We start from the raw sequence: 15,517 nt of genomic DNA, 5'->3' as shown, positions 1-15,517 counted from the left end.
ATTCTAAGCACGGCACAGGCTCTTAATTATTTGTCTTCCCTGGTGGCTGAGACGGTAAAGAGTCTGCCTGCAATGCAGGAGACCTGGGTTTGATCCCTGGGTCGGGAAGATCCCCTGGAGAAGGGAATGGCTACCCACTCCAGTATTCTTGCCTGGAAAATCCCATGGACAGAGGAGCCTGGTGGGCTGCAGTCCATGGGGTCACAAAGAGTCAGACATGACTGAGCTCCATCATCTACAGATTCAAGTAAAAAATTCTAAGTATGGCACAGGCCCTTAATTATTTAGCCTATATCCATCTCTTCAGTCGAATTTCCAATCATTCAGTCTCCCCACTTCTCTTCAGTCATGACAAATTACTTAAAACATAGGTCATTCTGTCTCTGAACCTTTGTACACTGGTGTCTCTGACGTCAACCTCTTAGTTAAGACAATTCAAAGGTGCTCTTTTCTGAGAAGCCATTCCTGATCCACTCAAGTAGAGCTGTGTTACCTTTACCTTTTCAGTTCAGTTCAATCGCTCAGTCCTGTCTGACTCTTTGTGACCTTTACCTTTAGCATGATACTGTTATTTCATTTGCCTACAGTATTGTTTACATTAACATTTCTCTGCTTATGTTGTGATTGCCTTAAGAAGATACACAAAAGTACAAGTTTTCTTTTGTTATTTTATTTGGTTTTCCAATGGTGTAAACAGCTATCGTAATTAACAAAGTTTGTTAAAATGTTATTGAATCCATAGCTTTTTTTAACTTTGTTTTTCACTCAACATATACTAAAAACAGTCATGCCAGAGTCTGTAAAATATTTGATGTTAAAAGTTCTTATAGATCTTTATGCATTTATATGGAAAGATAGCTAAAGTATTTTTAAAATGAGAAAGCCATAGCTCAGAAAAGTATATGTAGCTTAATCCTTCATGTATAAAAAGGTAGAAACTTTTCTCTTTGACCAGGACAGTATAAATATAGAAAATAGAAATGTAAGAATGCAGTCATAATTGTAACCACTGGGATGAACAGGAGAGACTTTTCTATTTTCACTCCTGGGTATTTGTTTTCGTTTTCTGTAAGCAGGAAAAATGCCTTTTTCAGGGTAGAGGTATTAATTCGTTTTTCATTATAAAGGTGTTGCCTGCATGCCAAGTTCCTTTAGTCATGTCCAACGTTTTTCAACCCTGTGGACCATAGCCCACCAGGCTCTTCTGTCCATGGGATTCTCTAGGCAAGAATACTGGAGTGGGTTTGCCATGCCTTCCTCCAGGGGATCTTCCCAACCCAGGGGTTGAAGCCCAGTCTCTTGTGTCTCCTGCATTGGCAGGTGGGTTCTTTACCACTAGCGCCACCCGGGAAGCCCAGTAGAGGTATTATTTATTCTCAAAAAGTTTGGTAATTATTGGTATTGATATGTCCAATATGGTAGCCACTAGCCGGGTGTGACTACTTGAATTTTAGCTAATTAAAATGAAGTGGAATTAACAATTCAGTTCCTCACACACACTCCTATTTCAAGTTCTCAATGACCACATATGGCCAGTAGGTACTCCCATATTGAATAGAGCAGAAATAGAACATTTCTGTCATTGCAGAAGGTTCTAGATAATGCAGATTTAGATCACTGTGTCCCCACATAAGGTGGCGCCAGTGGGAACCCCTGAAACCCTGAGTGTGAGTTAGTGGAATTAACTACAAAGACCTATCAGGTGAGCAGTTGTAGTCCTTGATTAGCCACAGGGCTAGCTAGGCATTATTGAAAAATGAAGGTGATTACCTAATTGGCATCCTTTGGAATACAGAAATCCGTCTGATCTGGAGGCCTAAAATGTATCCATGGCAATGATGACACCTGTTGATTCTCTCTGTAAAGCACGGTAACAATAATGATGTTTGGACTGCTGGGTTCCCTGGTTACCATGGAAATAAGAGTGCTGGTTACAATTCTGTGTAATTACGCAGAGACTGAAGTATCGATCTCCCCTCCTCTCCTCAATCTCTTTCTTTAACCATAACCATAGTGATGACTGTTTCAGCTGGGCTGCATGAGTCCACCTGGCAGCAGGAGAAGCAACTAGAAAATCTGATTAAGTAAGAAGTGTCAGAGTGTAAGTTTTAATGAGGAAGTGTGAAAAAAGAAACATGGCGGGGCATTTTTTCAGTAGAAAAAAGCTAGATCTACTACACTGAATACAATGACATTGTTACTCTAGCTGTTTGCACAGGCGCAGTGCAGGAATTCTCAGAGCACGCCTACGCGCCCATTATCTCCCCTTCTCTTTCCCTCTCTTTCCACTTTCCTCTCTCTCTCTCTCTCCCTTTTTCCCCTTCTCCTCTGCCCCTCCCATCACTTGGTCTTTTGGTCTTTCCATTACTTGGTTGACGTCTCTCCTTCCGACCCTCCACTCCCTACCCGTTTATCCCCCTCCCCCCTTCCTTTTCCGCCTCTAGCGGACGCAACTTGCGCAAGCGCACTGGGTACAAAGCCTCGCTCTTTGTCCCCATCTGTCGTTCACACGAACTCCAGTCTTTCACATTCAGTAGCCAATAAGATCGAAGAAATGGTGGAAAACCGATTCCACCTCTGGAGATAAATGTTGATTGGCATGTCAGACAACCAATAGGGAACGCCACTTTGTACCCCTTGGGAGGCACCGATCTCCGCCGTCTCGTTTCCGGCGGTCGCGCGCTCTTTTCTCGGGACGGTAAAGGCCGTGTAGCGTCGCCGTTACTCTGAGGAGAAAACAGTCGGTAGAGGGTGAGTATGGGGTCGACTTAGTTCTTGTTCGAGAGAAGGGTAGGATTTCTAGCGACAATCGGTGAAGGAAGAGATGAGGGCGAGGCTGCGTTTGGAGGAAGGTGGGCCGTTCGTTCCGCGGCCCCTTGAGGCCTTGCCTCGGCGGCCACACGGTCTTATCCCACCCGCGGGGGCCCATCGCTCTCCCTTGGTCTCGCCTTCTGCTTTAACCTGGTTCCCGTTTCCCTTCCCTTGTCGTTTTTTTGTGCAACACATCTTGGAAGCTGAATCTTGTCAGTAAGTTCCCCAGTCGTTGAGCCGCCCTGGGCCTGAGGGTGTGGGGTCTATTATCCGAGAGCCCTGAAGTCGCGGCTGCAGGAGGAGGCGCTTTGTCGGGCGCTCCTCCTCTCGACCTCGTGAGGCCGTTAGTTCCGGAGGAGAAAGGGGGCCCCCTCCCCTACCCCAGCTCTGCTTCTTTGTCAGAACTCTCAGCTGGGAAGTTCATCTGCTAGTCCAGCCCTTGCTATTTTCCTAGGCAGGTTCTTGAAGATTTTTTTTGTCCTGTTGCCTGTCTACTCGATCTATTTATGACATCACTTTTTAAAAATGAAAATGAATTTTATGGCTTTCCTATCGGGTATTTTACATTTGGAAAAACTATTGTCGTAAGCTGCCGCTTTGTGTTCTTAACAGAAGTCGAGGTTAAAGAGGACTGGGAGGCACTTTGTTATCTCCAAAGTTGAGGTAGGGGTAGGGTTGTCAGAGAAAATACAGGACACCCCGTTAGATTTGAATTTTACGTAAACAACAATTTTTTTACTATACGTGGAATGGGACACTAAAAATCATTTATTTTTCAAAATCTGAAATTCAGATTTAATTGTAATGTGTTTTTATTTGATACATCTGGCCACTCTAATTGGGGGGGGGGGGTCCTGGCTAGATTTATATTGTGTCTTTGTCTATGTTCCTTGTTACTAAATGAAAGGTCCTAAGAGATTTTTAGAAAAGGACCTTACCTTGCCAGTGCCTGCTGCAGCTTTCAGGCTGGTCCACATCCAGGCAGCCATCTCCATCTGGTAGATTTTTACCAGATTTCCCCCTACACAGTTTCCACTTAAAAGTTGGTCCTTTTCCTGAAAATTAAGGGGACATTTTATTTAGGTTACAGATATGTGGTGTAGTGTGTGGTCTTAAACAACATTTGTGCAGTTGTGTTGCAAATAGCCCCAGTTTTTCTAACAGCATTATGTATTTGCTCTCAAGAAAGTCCATCAGGGTTAGTCTTTGGGGCAAATAAGTAGACATAACTCCTTACTGTTGATCTTTATGATTTAGTCCCTTCTCAGAGGCCCCAGTGGCTAGGGGCAGTGAATTTATTACCCAAATATCTGCACATATTTCCAAATTATATTGATGGTCATCATCAGAAGTACATTAAAGGGACAAATGCTTACTGAATACTTGCTACTTTGTGGGCACTGTTTTAGGTGATTTATACAGTATTATTTTGTGTTCACTGTTGAATGCCTTCTTGGGAAATAAACTGAAGGGAAAGAGTATAAAGATTGGCATTATGGAGACATTTACTCGACACAAAGGTAGGCAGTTTGGTTGTAAAAATAATTTTTGCTAGACTCCAGAAGAGCAAGGGAAGAATGTAATTGATGACATTTGTCTAACTGGAGCACCACATATGTAGAAATAGGGGTGGTGATTGCCAGCAGGAACAAGTAGCTGTTATGTCCATTATCTGGTTTGGTCAAAATAACCAGCCCTGTGAGATAGATGTTACCCCCATCTTACAGGTGAGGAAACTAAGACTCAGAGGTTAGGTGACATTTTAGTAAGTGTTTTGAATTCTAAAGTCTAAAATCAAGGTGAGTTCGATTACTCAGTTTGTACCATAGCAGTGAACATGAGCTTTAGAGTTCAACAGACCTGAGTTTTACTCCATGCTTCATCACATTTGTGTGACCTTGGATGTGCATCAGTTTTCTTATTCAGAAGATAGTTATGAGTATTAAATGAGATAATATAGTCTTAGCACAGTGTCTGACATTCAGTGATCAGTAAATATCTGGTATTAACATCTTAACTACCACATTACACTTTCTAAAATAAAAAATAACTTCCGTTGAAGTAATTCTGAATAGTTTAAAACATCCCTATGATCAAAGAGATAATTTCTACTAAGAAATTGTAAAATGGCCTTTTTGAATGGAGTGGTGAGGTTTGGTTAGGATGTAAATATAGAGTTTTTAATAATTCAGTTTTGAGTGGATCTCTGTAAGGATTTCTATTAACATATAGCATTGTGGGTTCCTGAATGGGATGCAAGGTATTGAGGCTGGGGCCACTGACTCTTAAAGGCCGGAGATTAAAAAAAAGGGAGAGACTCTTTGGATTCTAGCCAGAGGTAAGAAGAAATAGTTGGAGAAATGGCTGTGAAAATAATTCAAGTTTCTGCTATAGGCTTTTGGGGTCAGGAACACGGGTGTTTAATATGTAGGACTCATATGGGAAAACGTCTGATGCTAATGCCCACCTTACTTATCCCCAGCTCTATTTTTATGTTTTAATTTCTTGTATGTTATTTTTAAATTCTCTCTCTTTTTTTAAGGTATCAAATTTGCTCTGAAACTGCTGCACGTATTCACAGTATTTAAAATCGTTAAACTGTAAACTATGTGGCAAGAGTCACAAAGGCATTTAATAAGAATTTATCCTACGGAGATTATTTATTGCAGCATTATAATAGGAAAAAGCTGAAAACAGCCTAAATGTCTCATACGGAGTAGTTTAGTAAATTAGTGTACATCCAGCTGGACTTTATGTAACCGTTAAAAATTATAATTAAGTTGACACTAGGAATGAGAAAAGGGTGAATATAAAACAGTGCATTTATGGTTGCAGTTTTGAAATGACAGTGTATGTTTTTAAAGGTAAAGAAATGAAAATGGAAATTGGGGAGGAATGTCTGCTCATGGAAGTGCCCCAAGACTTAGCTGAGAGCATTGGTTTGTAATAGTGACAAATTACAAGTAACCTAAGTGTCCCGGCACTATAAGGGCTTGGTTGACAGCAGAATACAGAGTCCATTAATAAATGTAGAAGATTTAGTGACATGGAGTATACCATTTAGAGTACATACAAATATGTAAATCAGTGACTGAAAGGGTATATCAAATTGCCAACAGTGACTTTTTCAGTGGTCAGTCTTTGGGTTTTTGTTTTATTAAGTTTTCTATGTTAAAGATGTAGTTTGTACTTTACTAATGAAAAAGAAAAGACTGATGAAATTATATAAATGAGAACTCAAGTTTTGGCTTGAATGTCAAATTTCTAGTGAAGCTAAACTCACAACTCTATTTAAAATTGCAGATCTTCCCCTTCCACTTTCCCCCCCACTCAACTTTTATTTTCTCCTAGCACTAAACCTCTTAAGTATTACATAATTTAATTATTATGTGTATTTTCTCTCACTGGAAGGTTATCACTGCTGAAGGCAAGACTTCATTGATTCATCCCAGGCACCTAGAATAGTGTCTAACAAATAAGCATTTGGTGAATATTTGGTGAATTAATGTAAAAAATTAGTCAAAAAGAAAAAGTCATTTTTATCATTTTGTTACCAGAAAGCCAGTTACAGTGAATATTTCATGAATGTAGTTTTTAAATCTTAAAATTATATTCTTAGAGTAAATTATTAGAAGTAGAATTCCTGAGCTAAGGAATATGAACATCTTGATACCTCATGTTACCTGTTGTCTTATAAAAGAACTTTATACAGAACTTAACTGCATTGATATTTTCAGTTTTGGTAGGATATGATAGAAAAAATATATCAGTGTTAAGAAAGTTTTATACACATAAGTGTCTTGTATATTCCTCATCCAGAATCAACAGTTAGCAAGCCTTTGTCACATTTTTTTAATCTGAGGAATATAATTTATTCTAAGGGAATCATATGATGTTAATAATACAGTTTTCAGGGAAAAGATCATTTTCTGCATCTTTCTTTCAGTTAAATCTGGCTGGAGGGTCTTGTGTTTAGGGTAAAAGATTCAGGATTGATTTTTGCCCTTTAATTTACTGGAAAACTGCCTTTGGATAAGGGAGATGGCCCTCAGCTGATCCATTAGGAAATTTCCATCTTAAAACCCTCAACTTTTGTATTCAGCCTGGATTATACCAGGAATTTTCATTTTAATCTTATGGGTTTTTTGGCCATGCTGTGGCTTACAGGATCTCAATTCCCCAGTCACGGATTGAATCCCAGCCACATCAGTGGCTTGGAATCCTAACCACTAGGCAACCAGGGAACTTCCTTATGTTGGTTTTTAAATGACAAAATTTAAGATTTTATGATTGTATATGTTTGTATTTGATGCTTTTATTACTTTGATAGTCATTTATTTTTCTGTTGTGATTAAATAATAACAATATATGCTAGTACAGAACTAGTATTTTCACATGTTTATTCATCTTCATAGCTACCTTGAGAGGTAAGTGTTTTTATTATTCCTTTTATAACAACTTAAGAAACTGGTTCAAAAGTAATTTACTAGTAAGTGTTAGGACCATGTTTCAAATGTAAGTATGTCTAAGTCTATACAGCTCATACTTTTCCTGCTGTTCATTCCACAGTATCAACTGTAGGCTAGGGCTGCAAGGTGCCAGAGAAGAACAAGACTTACTAGTCCTTGAGATAATGAGAATCTATTTCAATCATTGTATTTTTAAAGTGTGCTTCAATATTATGATAGGGCCATTTTTTAGGGAGTAGATTATTTTGGGAAAGTCACTTCAATGCATATAGTTATTGAACTGGAAGGTTCCTCAAGTCATTCTATTGCAAGCTGTTCTTATTTAGTACTTGTCTAGTTTCTGTGTGCAATATAACTGCTAGTGCTGGTGGTTTTAGATGCTTGAATTGTACTCCTTCACCATACCTGTTTGAAATAGTACCATAGGTGATTAATTGGCATGTAAGTCACCAGGAAACTAGTGACTGAGTATGTTCTTAGCACTGAATGTGTCTGACATTCCAGTTTATTTTTAGGGTACAAAGATGCAGAGCAATAAAACTTTTAACTTGGAGAAACAAAACCACACTCCAAGGAAGCATCATCAACATCACCATCAGCAGCACCACCAGCAGCAACAGCAGCAGCCACCACCTCCGCCAATGCCTGCAAATGGGCAGCAAGCCAGCAGCCAGAGTAAGTACATGCTAGGTAATGAAGTAGAAATAGGTTTTCTTTTGGGAATAGTTTCTTGATTTTTAGATTAGACTCTTGGGATTATAAAGGAATGGGCTTTTGTGGCACACCTTTGTTGTTCTTTTCCCTATTTACCTCAATACTTAAGATAGAAAAAGGCTGATGCTCTGAAATAAGGAGCAGATATGTAGGATAGCAGTTGAATACAGGTTGCTTCACTGCATTGGCACATCGTTTTGCTAAACAGATGACTGCATGTTTTACCTGAGAGCTTGGTTCTTACTATGGTAATCATTGTATGACTAGTAGGTAGAGAAAATATAAAGAAGATTTTTAAGACTTAATGGAGAAGAAATCTGATACTGAGTATTATACTTTTAGCCTGGGGCCTCTGCCTCCCTAGTTTTAATCAGGGTAAAAGATCTTTAAAGGTATGTTCTCATCCATTCAGCTAACTTTGAGCACCTCTTGTATGCGTCTAAAAGTACAAACAACCTCATCTTCCTTATTTCCAAAAATTCCTACAAAGAATACTCTTTCCTAACTAATTTCTTTTTATTACATTACCCCAAGCCTGAAAGAATGAGAACTGTTAAGGTTATGAAGATTGATGTGGGATTGGGAAATGGGACAGGTGGGTTTTTTTTTTTTTTTTTGTAATTATATTTTAAATGTAAAAATCCAATCACTCCTTGACTTGCTTGGTTTTCTCTTTGACAGTAGCTCTTGTATTGTCTTTCTGTCTCTGAGTTAGTCTAGGTTGGCTCCTGGACCATAGTAGAGCTGTTGAGAAGTCCTCCCTCCTTCCCTCCACCCCCAGATCTCTGCATACTGCTTTCACATTCTAAGTGATAAGTGGTTAGTGGATAGATTCCATTGGGAAATGGTGTTGACTTCTCTACAGCAATTACGTTTCTTATCTAGCAGCAGTTGTAACTCTTTGAGGATATGACTGTAAATCTCTCCCCAATCTTTTAAGTGACTATGTTTCTTCTCTCAGATGAAGGCTTGACTATTGACCTGAAGAATTTTAGGAAACCAGGAGAGAAGACCTTCACCCAGCGTAGCCGGCTCTTTGTGGGCAATCTTCCTCCTGACATCACTGAGGAGGAAATGAGGAAACTGTTTGAGAAATATGGGAAGGCAGGCGAAGTCTTCATTCATAAGGATAAGGGCTTTGGCTTTATCCGCTTGGTAAGCAGCTGTGGTCTTTTAGAGTATGCTCTAAAAAGTGGTGAAGCTGGGAAATGATGGATATGGAAAATTAGGCAATAGAAATAATTCTCAGATGATGATTGTAAAAGCTTATAGTTGGTAGAACAGGACAAAATGCAGATTTTATTTTTCTTGATAGGTTTTTGTTTCAAGACAACATAGGTTTATTTGCCTAGGACTCTGGGGCTTAAGTATCCCCTTTGGAACTTTTTTTAATTGGGAAATTTCAAGCATATAGAAGTGGAGAGACTAGTACAGTGAACCTGCACATACTTGTTACCCAGCTTCAATAACTATCAAGTCATAGTTAATCTTGTTTTTTCTGTACCTTTCCCATTACTGTCCCCTGGAAATACTTTTAGTAAGTTAAGATTTTTCCCTGAAAAAATGGAAAAAGACTTTTGGTAATGATCAAGATTTATATAATTTATTTCCAAAGCCCTTATGCATGTATTATCTCACTTAAGAGTCTTCAAAACCTTGAGGGGACAGTTTTATATCTATTTTTTTTGTATCTACTTTGAAAGAAAAATTTTAATTGCTAAAATCCACATAATATAACATTTATCATAACCATTTTTAAGTGTAGATGTCTGATTTGATTTAGGAAATGTGTTTAAGTGCATGGGGGAAACCTTTTTGGGCATTATCTATCTCCATAAATGAGGAACATAATGTGCTAGTGAGATCTACCACTAACTCAAAACTATATGGGCAAGTCATTTTTTCTGGGGTTCAGGTTCCTCTTTAAGAATGTGGAGGGGAGGGTCCCTTGATAGGTGTGTGGTTCTAAAGAGGCTTCTTCAAGGGTGTAGTGATTCTGATTACTCTGGTACATAACTAGCTAAAACTAAAATAATTCTGACTTCTGTATTGTAAGGGTAGGTTTTATGCTGGTCGTTGTCCAGATTTAACACTTAAAAGAATAGCCTGTGATACTGATGACCATGTAAGTGATATTAACTCTAGAATTTCCAATTGATTTATTACAAGGCCATCAGAGCAATTAGGTTAACCAAAGAATTATCTGAAACACACGAATCTGTTCTTCCAGTTCTGTCCATTTTTTTTGTATGCTTGTTGCCAAGGGTTTTAGGGGTTTTGGTTTTTTGGGGGTTTTTTTGGAGACACAGAGGTATTGAGCTATGGTACTTTAGACTCTTGATGGCTGTGTAGGTGGTCATTGTTCAGCTGTTGAGTTATTCTGACTTCTCTGCTTCCTAGGAAACACGAACCCTAGCGGAGATTGCCAAAGTAGAACTCGACAACATGCCACTCCGTGGAAAGCAGCTGCGTGTGCGCTTTGCCTGCCATAGTGCATCCCTTACAGTCCGAAACCTTCCTCAGTATGTGTCCAATGAACTGCTGGAGGAAGCCTTTTCTGTGTTCGGCCAGGTGGAGAGGGCTGTAGTCATTGTGGATGATCGAGGCAGGCCCTCAGGAAAGGGCATTGTTGAATTCTCAGGGAAGCCAGCTGCTCGGAAAGCTCTGGACAGATGCAGTGAAGGCTCCTTCCTGCTAACCACGTGAGTGAGGGGTCATTTTCAGAAACATACCTTAAATGCTACTTCCTTCTGTGGTCTGGGGAGTCAGCCTCTAAGAACCATGTTCTTGTGTTCATTTAGAAGACTTTAGATACAATCCAGCTCTCTGGTAGGGTTTTCAGTGTAATCTTAAATTAATGGAAATGGTATGAGGATTAAAAGTACACATTTTCAGTAAGTTGTCATTTAGTCAGTGTTAAATCTCCCCTTACTTTGAAGTTTTAGAACTCGTAAATTGTTTTGTGCATGCAACATCTCTCTTAGTATTTATTCCAAGTCATTATCTTGAGTTCTGAGTTTGCTTGCTCAGTCAGTTGTATCTGACATTTTTGTGAACTCATAGACCGTAGCCCACCAGGCTCCCCTGTCTGTGTAATTTCCCAGGCAAGAATACTGGAGTGGGCTGCTGTTTCCTTTCCAGGGGATCTTCCCGACCCAGGGCTCAAGCCTGTGGCCCCTGCAGCATCTCTAGCATTGCAGGCAAATGATGGCTGCAATGGGGCAGCCCCGCACTTAAGTACTCTACCTACTTAAAGGCTGTGTTCAGAGATCTGAACCCTGACCCCATCCTGTCAACCCCATATTCCGCATAGTTCCGTTTATAGGACTTGGTTACTTGGGACTAGGTGTAAAAGCACCTTCAGAAGTATGTTTAATTGTTTAGTGCTGACCATTAATTATTTCATTGTGCCACTGTCTTATGTAGAGAGGGAAGCCTAATGAAGGTTATAATTTGACTAACACTGAGTGTTGTTCTTCCAGATTTCCTCGACCTGTGACTGTGGAGCCCATGGACCAGTTAGATGATGAAGAGGGACTCCCAGAGAAGCTGGTTATAAAGAACCAGCAATTTCACAAGTATGTGATCCTGATAGATTTCCTGTTAGTTGTTTGCCTATTTATTCTTAAGGAAGCTTGTAATGGGCTGTGTAAAAGAGGCAAGTCTTTGCTGTATGTGTTCAGTGGCAGCCCTTGTCTTGGCCCTTGGGAGGAATGTAGTGTTTAGTTGGGAGAATCTTGGACAGAGTTTTAGTAACCCAGAAATCTTGTCAATAGAGAGCGAGAACAGCCACCCAGATTTGCACAGCCTGGGTCTTTTGAGTATGAGTATGCCATGCGCTGGAAGGCACTTATTGAGATGGAAAAGCAGCAGCAGGACCAAGTGGACCGAAACATCAAGGAAGCTCGTGAGAAGCTGGAGATGGAGATGGAGGCTGCTCGCCATGAGCACCAGGTCATGCTAATGAGGCAGGGTGAGTATCTACCTAAGTCTTAAAACTAGAAGGACAAAATAACTTCAGGAGTTTCTTTGTATCAGTCAGTAGAGAAAGGCCTAAACTTCAACTTTTATTCTCTGAAATATTTTGTTGATCTTGGTAGGCAAATGAGCTTGGAGATGTGGCAGAGGATACTGGATTCTGTGGAGAAGGAATTAATAGGTTTGACTTCATTTTTGGAATCTGGATACCTCGGATGGCCACTCAGGGATTAAATATCCCCTTTGCTTTCTGGATCTTTATTTGTGGAAAATCAATGGGCCTATATGAGGAGGGTGGAGAATACTCTGAATCAGTCTGTTGTTTTTCTAGATTTGATGAGGCGTCAAGAAGAACTTCGGAGGATGGAAGAGCTGCACAATCAAGAAGTGCAAAAACGAAAGCAGCTGGAGCTCAGGTAACTTTTTTTTTCCTCTAACCCTTTTTCTCCAATAACTCTAGAAGGTAATGTCTCACTCCTGCTTCTTACCACCATGCTACCTCATGCGTTTGTAAATATGTTGGCAAATATTTCCTGGCTGCTTCTCAAGTTCTCCCTTTAGGTAGATGTTCTGACTGCCCGTGGTTCTGTGAATTCTTGGGACTGCACTAAAGAGGAAAGCAGCTGAGTGACTGCTCTCAGGAGGCTGGCTCCTTTGGGAAAGAACTTTTTCCCCTAAAGGACACATCTGGGTTGTTTTAGGGCTGGGTCCACTTAACAGTTTCCTGGAGAGCTAAGGTAGTTTTCAGTGGGCTCTTGGATCTCCTTGGCTGAGTCCCCTATTAAGATAGATAATCTGTTCAAGTTCTGGAATGCCTGTGCTTAAATATCTTGGTGACTCTGTGTAGGCAGGAGGAGGAGCGCAGGCGCCGTGAGGAAGAGATGCGGCGGCAACAAGAAGAAATGATGCGACGGCAGCAGGAAGGATTCAAGGGAACCTTCCCTGATGCGGTATATCTCTCATGTGCCCATGATACGACAAACTCAGCAGTAGGATTAGAAAACACAATAGGCTATGACCAATTTTTCCATTCTGTGACACTTTTAGAAAGAAGCAGTCATAGGAAGGAAAGGTAAGGTTTGAAGAGGAGCTCTTTTTGCCTCACAGGCAGTTTAGGATGAAAAGCTGGGGCTGGTGTATGCTATTTAATCTCAGTGACTGCAGGATCAGATAGATTCAGTCCTGTAGCAGCCTTGCCTGGTCTTTTGATGTCCTCAGCAGTTGTTGTACAGGTTGAAGCCCTGAAAGAAATCATGTGTCTCTCCTTTCATCTCAATTTGTTCCTAATAGGAAACTCTGACTTGTGTCCTAGTAGCTCTAAACTTGAATTCATTGTACAACTACAGTGAGTTAGTTCAAGGAGCTGTTGTAGGTGTTCTTTAGTATGTGGTCCTTAGTGGATTGTGGTAGAATGAATGCAGTGCCGTCTTGGACTGTCTTGAGTGTTTTTTTTGTTTTTCAGAGAGAGCAAGAGATACGGATGGGTCAGATGGCTATGGGAGGTAAGGACTTACGAGATTAATGGTACAGATTTCTTTTTTTTGTCTCATCTCTGGTGAACTATGTAGCTTCTCCTACCTAGTCCAAATTTAAGGGGCTTGACATTTCTGGAAGCAAATTTTGGCAGGAGGGTAACATGTCTTAGCCCAGAAGTCTTGAATTGTTTCCTTTGGCATAGATAAAGAAGGTCAATGTCTGTCTCCTTTACTGATCACTACTCTGCTTTAGGTGCTATGGGCATAAACAACAGAGGCGCCATGCCCCCTGCTCCTGTGCCAGCTGGTACCCCAGCTCCTCCAGGACCGGCCACTATGATGCCAGATGGGACCTTGGGATTGGTAAACTGCAGAGCTTTATGGTGATAGGAGGAAGGACTTTGCCTTCATGGTCCTTGGGCCTGCTACAGTTTTGCTACAGATTAAATAGTATTTAGGATCACTGTTATCTATAAAATGTTAACCTCAAGCTCTTTGAGTTTTGTGCAAACCCAATCTTAAATTATATTTTATCCTCTGACTGGCTAGTTTTGACTGACATTTTTTGCTACCCTGGGTAAATAGGTTCCTTTTTGGAGGGAAGGCAACAAAGGTTAGGCATTATCATATAAAATACATGTGAGTCCAAAAGCTTTATGGCTCATTCAATCCTGAGGTGGTTTAGTTGTAGTGTCAAAATGTTTACTTTGAATAGGGTTAAGTTTGCTGAAGAGTGATGGCCTGCCCTTGTCCATGTACCTAGTTAAGGAAAAAGGACTTGGCTAACATTTATCCAGCCCAGGAATTTAGTATGTAGTGTTGCTTAGCCTGTAGGAATCGGGATAAAAAGTTAAAGAAGATGGTTGGGTGGAACTGGCAGCAACTTCCTTTTTAGGGTTATCCACTATAGTTCTAAATAGACTTAGTCTCCCCTACCATCAGGAACCTTGAATGTTGAGTGGAAATGGCCTCCAGGCGAGGGACTATGGATGGGTGGGAAGCTCGGGCACAGGTTCTATTATAACATCGTTCTCTTTCTCTTTAAGACCCCACCAACAACTGAACGCTTTGGCCAAGCTGCTACAATGGAAGGAATTGGGGCAATTGGTGGAACCCCTCCTGCATTCAACCGTGCAGCTCCTGGAGCTGAATTTGCTCCAAACAAACGTCGTCGATACTAATAAAATTGCAGTGTCTAGTTTCCCAAAACCCTTAAAAGAAAGACCCTTTTTGGACTAGCCGAATTCTACTCTGGAAAAGTGTTAGGGATTCCTCCCAATAGTTTAGGTCTTCCCTGCCTGTAGTACTCTAGGGAGTATGTTGGAGGCAGAGGGTAAGGGAGGGGCAATATTTAACAAATCAGTTCTATGTGGTATATCCTTTCACTAATCAATTCTGTGTGGTGCATTCCTAAAATCTCATGTGATTGTTGAGAGCCTGTGAGGGTCAGGGAGCCATGGCAAAATGGATCCAGTTAGAGCCCCCATTAATCTTAATCATTCCACTCTTTGTCCACCCTGTTCTATTTGCTTTCTTGTTCTTACACCCCCCCCCACCCCAGAGATCCTGCCACATATACCACAAAAACCGAACATCCCCCAATGACCTTGGCCCCACTGTTCCATTCACTCCCAGGTGGGAATTCAGGCACATGTCCACAGAGGTCACAGACAACATACATACGGTTCTGTTATATCCCATATATTACCCTTTCATGTCCCAAGGAAGACATTTTCTCTTAGAGATTTTCATTTAGTATATCTTTAAAAAATCTTGTGTTAAACTTGCCTCCATCTTTTTCTTGGGTAAGGACAACCCAGAAATGGCCCTTTTGTGTCTATGATGTTGCCATTCACAGCTTTTCTTGATAGGCCTAGTACAATCTTGAGAACAGGGTTGCTGTATGCTGAATGTCAGACAGTAGCTCTTAGCTTTGCCTATCTTAGGTAGTTATGCTGTGCATTTTTTATTGGTGTACCATGTTTGATTTGTCCCTAATACCTTTGAAGTTTTTCTGAGAAATGAATTAATGCAACATCAACTTATTAAAATGCATTTTAAGCCTTTTAA

The 15,517-nt window shown here is 40.5% G+C and overlaps 1 protein-coding gene across 3 annotated transcripts in view; it reads left to right on the top strand.

Annotated features, from left to right (window-relative positions):
• NONO (non-POU domain containing octamer binding) overlaps positions 1-15,517 on the top strand; it is a 26,824-nt gene extending 11,307 nt beyond the window's left edge. The window contains exons 1-11 of one of the 3 annotated variants that reach the window (XM_043897801.1): positions 2,493-2,751; positions 7,796-7,955; positions 8,956-9,149; positions 10,395-10,696; positions 11,477-11,572; positions 11,771-11,967; positions 12,304-12,388; positions 12,820-12,922; positions 13,435-13,474; positions 13,701-13,810; positions 14,494-15,517. In XM_043897801.1, coding sequence (XP_043753736.1) covers positions 7,805-7,955; positions 8,956-9,149; positions 10,395-10,696; positions 11,477-11,572; positions 11,771-11,967; positions 12,304-12,388; positions 12,820-12,922; positions 13,435-13,474; positions 13,701-13,810; positions 14,494-14,628 — 1,413 coding nt within the window. In that variant the 5' untranslated portion in view covers positions 2,493-2,751; positions 7,796-7,804 and the 3' untranslated portion in view covers positions 14,629-15,517. Of the gene's footprint in view, positions 1-2,492; positions 2,752-7,784; positions 7,956-8,955; positions 9,150-10,394; positions 10,697-11,476; positions 11,573-11,770; positions 11,968-12,303; positions 12,389-12,819; positions 12,923-13,434; positions 13,475-13,700; positions 13,811-14,493 lie in introns of those variants that run through there. The other 2 variants (XM_043897802.1, XM_043897803.1) reach the window with 2 other exon arrangements.

The sequence above is a fragment of the Cervus elaphus genome, chromosome X (assembly GCF_910594005.1).
Source record: "Cervus elaphus chromosome X, mCerEla1.1, whole genome shotgun sequence".
NCBI lineage: Eukaryota > Metazoa > Chordata > Mammalia > Artiodactyla > Cervidae > Cervus > Cervus elaphus.
The sequence above is the reverse complement of the archived record's forward strand: the minus strand, read 5'-3'. Positions and strand labels throughout refer to the sequence as shown.